The sequence below is a fragment of the Mycetomoellerius zeteki genome, unplaced genomic scaffold (assembly GCF_001594055.1).
Source record: "Mycetomoellerius zeteki isolate Tzet28-1 unplaced genomic scaffold, Tzet1.0 scaffold312, whole genome shotgun sequence".
NCBI classification, from domain to species: Eukaryota; Metazoa; Arthropoda; class Insecta; order Hymenoptera; family Formicidae; genus Mycetomoellerius; species Mycetomoellerius zeteki.
The window spans coordinates 226,222-234,072 of record NW_017257297.1 but is presented as its reverse complement, the minus strand read 5'-3'; the positions used below and the strand labels follow the sequence as shown (position 1 = coordinate 234,072).

The following is a 7,851-nucleotide window of genomic DNA, read 5'->3' as shown; positions in this document are numbered from 1 at the left end:
GCTCCGCATGCGTTCTAGAACCCCTTTGCAATGTGTGTTCCTCTTTTTTTTTAAGCCGACTCGCTGAGACCTCTCTTTCGCGTCGTCTGCTTTCCCCGTTGTCCATCTTCGATGACGATTCTCACGAACGGAGAGTTACGACAATTATTCTTTTTCCTTTTTACGACATTAATTACGATCGGCATTAATTACACGGAGATGTAACGATATCGTTGCAATCGCAATTAAATGTGACGTGCCAATGAGAAAAATCAAGGACGCGGAAAGAGGAGTGCGCCCGTGCAAAATGCCGATTCCGCCGCCGGTATCGCCGTTCCATTTTCCGCCTTCGTCTCGGGCGGAAGCTTTCAGCGGCGGAATCCCGCGATTCAATTAAACGCACGATTACTCGACTAACGTAATTAATTTTAATTAACGATGCGCGCCGAATCGCGACCGCGGGATCGTGTACAGCGGCCCTCTCTGAACCTCGCACGATCTCATTGGCGGGATCACGCGATGCGTGATGGCACGGAGGCGGTCGGGCGGGTTTCACGACGAGAGTGTCGACGGCCGCGCGGCACTTCGTGTGAATCAAAGGAAGATTAGATATCGTAAATTTATACTGAGGGTTCCGCGTCCGAGTCGTTACGAAATCGACGGTGGACTCGTAAGTCGTATCGTCGCGGTGCGCTGCTCTAAAATCTGCAACTAATTGCCTGGCATCGGAAAGTATTGAACGATTAATCGACGCGTGATGCTAACGTGCCATTATGTGTAATTTGTTAATTATTACGTTTTTTTATTATAATAAAGTCGTCAGAAAATGTAAAATTAGATTAGTGGAATATTATATAAATATTTGATACCTATGTATTAACTGTTGGATTAAAAATCGTTAAATCATTCGCACAAATTCTTGATAATATCGCACTCGGAAAGAATTATTTCGCTGGAATATCTAAAAGTTTAGCCAGATACATCTGAAAATAATTTCGTTGAATCATTAAAATAATTATATAAGATGCTCAAGCTGGTTATTATAGAATGTCAAAATATTTTACAGTATTGTTAATTATGTTAAAATATCTTACATAATTATTTTGATGGGCCAACAAAATTATTTTTACATCTATATCTAACTAAATTTTTGGATACTTTAGTAAACCGTCCATGCATGTTAAGGAAATAATATAAATATTACATTTTACTGTTGACAATCTTGTCACATAAGTAAAAAATGAAAATTAAATATAATTACATTTCTATCTTAAATTGTGTATAAATACTAAAAGTTAGAAGCCAATTAGAATTATACGTTTCTTATATTTATAAATTAATTTAGAAATTACCATAAAATTAAGATCGATAACAATAAACTTTTTTGTGAGCCGCGAAGATGTCAATCGCGTTCATTTGAGGACTGAATCTTTTTTTTCGAATCAAATCAGTCGTGTTGAATTCGTGAAAAAAATTGATATTGATCAGCCATGGGAAATTCGTGATCGCGCGATATCGATATTATCGGTCACCGGGAGAGCTAAGTAAGCCGAGCGCGAACGCGGCGAACGCGCATCATCCTCGTTCGTGGGTGGTGTAGTGGAGGAAGGTCTGTTCTCCAAGGCGGAGTTGGACGTGCGACCACCTCCAACACGGCAAGATCACCTGGCAGGTGACCAATGCAGCGGCGCCGATAAAAGCCATGAAAGAGCGCGGCTGGGACCGTCGGCTGGTCGCTCCTCAAAGGGGCCCCACGACGAAGGCGGAGCCTTCCAACGGAGGCTTTCCTCCTTTCGTGCCTGCCTTTCGTTTCTTTTGCATGCCCTCGACGATCGCGACCGTAGAAACCGGCAGTTTCAACCGAGACTTCGGAGCTAACAGGTTCGTCCTGCTTTGCGTCAAAGCGAAAATTAAAAAAAAGAAAAAGGACAGCGAGTCCTCTTTTCATTTCGACCCTTCGCGGTGAAGGCGAAATCGAGTGTTACCGTTATCACCGCTGGACGCTGCTCATTATCGCTAGGCGCATGCGAGAAAGTGAGACTTTGATTTGTGAATCGGATTGTGAGCCGAACTCGAAATCGACGGAAGTGAGGATCCTTGGTGTGGTTGGTGCTGCTGGTGACTGAGAGAAACGAAGAAAAGAAGAAAGAAACAAACGGAAGATATCTTTTCTGAAAAAGGAACAGCTAGATGGCAGTCAGCACTATCAATATGGCACCCTACTTCACTGGTTATCCTTTTCAAGGTAAGAATTTTAATAAAAAATATCCGACACTGTGCAAAACGTGGAGAGTGACTTCGTAATGATCTTCCTCTCTCTATATATATATATGGATATTTTAACTTCTGAATTATTAATTTGAACTGTGTTTTACACAGTCTACGATATATCCCAACAGAACAAGATTGCATAAAAGATATTAAAATTACTTTTTTAGGAGATATTATTTTATACAAAATACACTTTGCATTTCACGCGAGAAATAAAATTCTGAATAATTTACTGATAATAACGTGAATCCAGATATGGTGAACGCTAAAGTCACGTTATCCTTTTCTTAATTAGTTGTTAAGAAGAAGATAACCTGATCTTAGCGTTCACCGTATCTGGATAAACGGCAAATTACAAAAAGTTCCTAATGTGATAAAGGGGGAATACTCGTAATGCGCCGGTCCATCATGAACATCAAACTAATAACTGTTCATTTATATAGCAATGAATATAGTGATATGTAAGAATAAGGTAAATAATATAATTTTTAATTGATTACAGTATTTTTCAAAATTATTTAAATGTCAAAACATCGCAATTCTGTGATCTCGCTTTTATATGAAGATTATACGAAAATATGTTACGCAATTTTACCTGAAGATTTCATCTTTGGTACTTGTTACGAGAAATAAAAACCATTATTTGTTATAATATAATTAGATACATTCGTTTTCGAAATATATAAGTCCGTTAAAAAAAGGCAAGTAATGTTTATCTGTGGTTGGTTGAGTTTGATAACTTATACGTTCATGATTAATACTGCAAGTTTCACAATAACAGAAATTTTTTTTCCAAAATTTGCTTCGTCTATATTTATAATTTCTTAAAGGAAAAATAGTATTTTTCGCTATTTTTTTAAATTTTGCCTCATTGAGAATATATCGCAATTAACATCAGCGCGAGTTTCACGACAATGCTCGACTCCCGCCGGCGTTTCCGCAACGGTGTCGCAGATATTTTACAGTCGATGTTAATGGTTTTACGATGTGCTTTGACTGAATTATCCATTGTCCGTCAGTGCATGTATGTGTGCGACTCCCAATGAACGACTCTGCTATCTTTATAACACCGTTACTATATTTGACTTGTACGCAATCGGCCCGGCTGATTAATTCATTCTGAGAGCTTATCACCCACGAAAACTTATGATATTTAATGCCGTTACATAATTCGGAAAGAATTTGTACATACAGTGACGTTTCGTAATATGACATGCTGACTATGATGATTTAAAAACCTGGACATTGGAAAGAGAGAGAGAGAGAGCAAGAGGGAGAGGAAGAGAGGAAGAGATTGTGCATAATCGCACAGAAGCTCGTACGTTATTCTGTATTGTGTAATTTATGAGTTATGGAACAGTGCGCAATGCTGACGTGTAAATTTCGAGGGGCAGTTAGACCTAAGGGGCCAAAAAAATATGCTGTTTTCATCCTTTGTGATTTATTACATGTTTAATCGAACAGATTAACGCTTCACCTTTATAAGGAAGCAATAGAAAAATGACATAACTGTCTCACCCCTTTTATTTTAATTTTTCGATAATTTACACAATAATATTATATCGCTGTGTGTTGAGAAAGTAGCACGAGTAAAAAAATTAGCACATTTTTGAGATAACAAAAAAAGTCGAACTTAAAGTTTTTAAGTCAATTTTCTTTCATTATCTAAAATATTCTAAAAAATATTAATTTTTTCACTTGTATCATTTTTCTATCAACACGGCGATATAATATATTATATACCTATTATATTCTTGTCAATCAGTCATATGATTTATCTTTTAAAACTAAATAGTTAGCTTCTTTTCTTCTACAATCTACATAATGCAGAAAAGGATTCCGGATGGCGAACGATCAGGATCGCTTTCACTCACGTGCGCCTTTAAATCTCGATTGTTTATCCATCGTTCCGAGGAATATACAGAAAAAAAGAGAAAAAAAAGCAGAGAGAAAGAGAGAGAAGGGGAACGCCACTTTCGAATAAAGTTCGATATACAGGTTCGCGTGTAGTGGGCGTCGGATCGTTGAAAGAGTCCCGGGGTGGTACCCGTACCCCGTACCCGTGGGTACCTAATGTCTGATATCGGATAGGCCCCGGGCGACGGCACGTTGATTGAAGTCCTCGCGCGACTCGGAACTCACACCGCACGCACTAAGTACATGCATCCCTTCGGTACATGCGGTTACTCCCACTCAGGTACGCGCGTGCACCTTCCGCTCTCATCCTCCGATCCGGGGGACCGATCGCCGCATTCGTATCGCGGTAGATTGCGTAATCGACGCAACGGAACTTTCGTCGCTCCGCTCGATGCGAAATTGACCCTTTGCTCTTTTGGAATTGTTTCGTACGCACACCGCTCGGCAATTATCGTTAAGCCGCGTAAACGATGTGTCTTTTACAAAAAAAAGTTGTAACACAAGAAATGTACCTAGAAATTAATGTTATATAATAATACTTTAATAAATTATTAATAGTACATGGAAAGAACTGCTTTGCTAAAATATATAAAAATTTATAGTTAGATACAAATCTGAAAATAATCTTGATGGACCATCAAAATAATTATATTAAACGCCCAATCTGGCTGCTGGAAAACTCTCTAACAGCGTTTCATTATGCTTCAGCTTCTTACATAATTATTTTGATGATCCAACATTATTAGATTCTGAGATTATTATTTTAGATTATTATTATTATTAGATTTATATCTAGCTGCATTTTTACTTGAGCAAAACTATTTTTTTTATGTATCCTTTTTCTATGCTTCAGTTACATATTATTGGTGTGTTTAAACGAATGTTTTTTTGATTTGAGAGAAATATAAAATGATATTACATTCATATTTCTGTTACGTTTTATTTATATAAAAAATGAAATATATATTTTAATATATAATATAATATAGAGAGTAACACATTCAAAGAATATTTTTTTCAATCGTTCCTTAAAGATTATATCGATTCACTTATCGATAATCAGGAACGCCAGATGAAACGATGCGCGATTGGAACGACTCCGAGAGGCACTGTGTCGTAATTGGATGATGATCAGTTACAGTTAAAAGCCTCGAATAACAAATTTAGCGATCGCATCCTGTAATTCCTGCGGGCCGTGAGACGTTCCATATACTTCATCACGCGAAAATTGGAGCGATCGCATACCTTGATGCGATCCCTTAATGAGATTCAATTAATACTCAGATAACACGTTGTTATTACTGCTTAAGAGCGATAAGGGGGTCGCGACAAGGGGCACAAGGGATTATCATAAAGAAAAGTCTTGTAGAGAGCGTAATTGTACAGCTTGCGGCTCGTGAACCGCGGTAGTGTCGCGGCCGCAAAATACAGTGTACGTCGACTCTTCGCACGTAATAATTTATCGAGACCGATCCGAGGGAGAAAAAGGGTTAATTGACGTCTCACGACACGCGGATAATGAACGGTCGGCGACGTATGTCGCAATTATTTCGGAATTCTCTAAGCACCTCCGTGTCTAAGAGCACCCTCGGCCCGACGAGGCCGTCGCTGCCTCGCAGGTAAAAATTAACGATGCGCGACGCTTCGTCGGGCGAATTCAAATCAGACACGGGTCCTCCCCGCTATCTCGTCACGTCCGCACGCGGATCATGGACATTAAGTCTTGATCGTTGAACAATCAATCGCCCGTTATCAATAATTCATGCTGGAAATTATTTCTTTCGACCGTTTTACCATACGGTCTCACCCGACACAGGGTGGTCTATCATACGAACCATACGAGTCTCGCGAAAATGATTCCACCGCGGTTCTACCATAATAAATTACGCGAGGACATAAATCATTCACCAGCTGCTTGGATTAAATTGTCCTCCCGAGAAAATTGTTTTGTTACAACCAAACTTAATGCCACGGCATTTAAAAAAGAAGAAAAGAATCTCTTTTTTTTTTATTGTTCAAACGTCCATCTTTTTGCTCACTTTCAGTTTTCATCATCGAACACGTTTTTGCCGTATTTTAGAATCGAGACAAAGGCTCGTAGATTCCACGGACATGTGTACAAATCACTTCGATTTCCGATCGAAGAGAATAGACAACTCGGGCTTTTGCAATCGATACCGGGACTAATCGCGCGAGACGCAGTGGGAAAATCCGTGAACGCACGTAGCGGCGGCGCGTTCCGCAAGAATGCGTCGAACAATATTCATCGGCAAATAGGGAACAAAAACGCGAGTAAAGGGCCTGCTCGCACGGGCGGTAACATTCAACTTTCGATTCCGTGACTCGAGTTATGAACGCTGGAGTTCGTAAAGCGAGCCTCGCGCAAGAATGCAATGATCGCGGCGCGGTGCATATGCATGCGTAATAATGCGTACGTCTAAGTCTTGCACGTGCGACGAATAGTAGTCTGGCATTTGCCTCGTGCCACGGATTTTCTTAGCTGTTTTCGTAATCGCAGACGGGGATCTCGATGAAAAAATTGATATTAGATATGTCTTCAATTACCTTTCCCGTGTTTTCCTTTCATTAGAATTAGTGCCAATTATTGCCAAGATGAAAGAATATGCTTCAATTTATTTTTTTCTTTTCTGAGAAATTACTGTGGCCTACTGAGACTGTATCTTCTCTTATTTCTATTAATTGCGACAATTTCTGTGCCTTCACGTTCTCTTCAGCTTTCACTGTTAAAATCATAATGTCAATTATACCTAATTTATTTTTAATTATTTCTATAAGTCGCTACTGTTTCTACCTAATTTATCGTTAATTTAACTGAAACTTAAACAATTCAATTCAAGGAAATGTATTCAATTTAACTCTCTCAAATTTAGTTTATTATTTACTACATACGTTAATATGAACGATATTTGCTTTGAAACTAACCACATGATTTACATTTTAATACAGATAAAAGTTAAAATTATCAAAATGTTATTTAACTCAAGGTATTTAACTAACAGTGTCAACTAATTACTAAATATTTATTTAATCTTCGCTACCGGTCGACTTCGATCCCAAGTCAGTTTATGCATTTTTTCAGAAATTCACGAATATCACGCACTTCGCACCGAAAGCTCGTCGTCGTCGTCATAGTCGGCGGCGGCGGCGGTCGGCGCCTTTTGATCTTGCCTGTAATCCCGTCGGGCCCCGCGGCCTGACTGACGTCATACACCGGAGAGGTGTCCGGCGGGACCGTAACCCGGCCTATACACACCGGCACGGCATACGGTGTGTGTAGGAGTGTGTGCGTTGCACGCACTCGCGGATATGTCCTTACTGAGCGCGAGAGGGTCTCAGAGAGGGCAAAGGGGCAGCAGGAGGCTGCGGGGTGGCGAAGGGGAACGGAGGGGGATGTAAATCTCTGGGCCCGTGATGAACGACGAAACGGGACTACTTTTGTGCCGGAGAGCTCGACGCGCCCGAGAAGGGGGTCGTCTTTTGAATTACGCCGTGGTAATTAGCGGACTCCTTAGACCCCGCACTTCTCGCAGCAGGTAGCCAGCTGAGAATATATCACGAACTGGCGCTGCGCTAGCGCGCGCCGCTGGTCCCCGATGCGATCGCGAAAATGTTTGGATTGTCGGGGATTCGCAATCCGCACCGCGAGCTCCACTAGTTTTCGCC

General features: G+C 40.3%; 1 protein-coding gene across 2 annotated transcripts in view; it reads left to right on the top strand.

Moving 5' to 3' along the window:
- Window positions 1–1,854: 1,854 nt before the first annotated feature.
- Window positions 1,855–7,851, top strand: part of LOC108724883 (protein gooseberry) — an 18,583-nt gene continuing 12,586 nt past the window's right edge. For both annotated transcript variants that reach the window (XM_018451577.1, XM_018451575.1), the window contains exon 1: window positions 1,855–2,224. In XM_018451577.1, coding sequence (XP_018307079.1) covers window positions 2,170–2,224 — 55 coding nt within the window. In that variant the 5' untranslated portion in view covers window positions 1,855–2,169. The remainder of the gene's footprint in view (window positions 2,225–7,851) is intronic.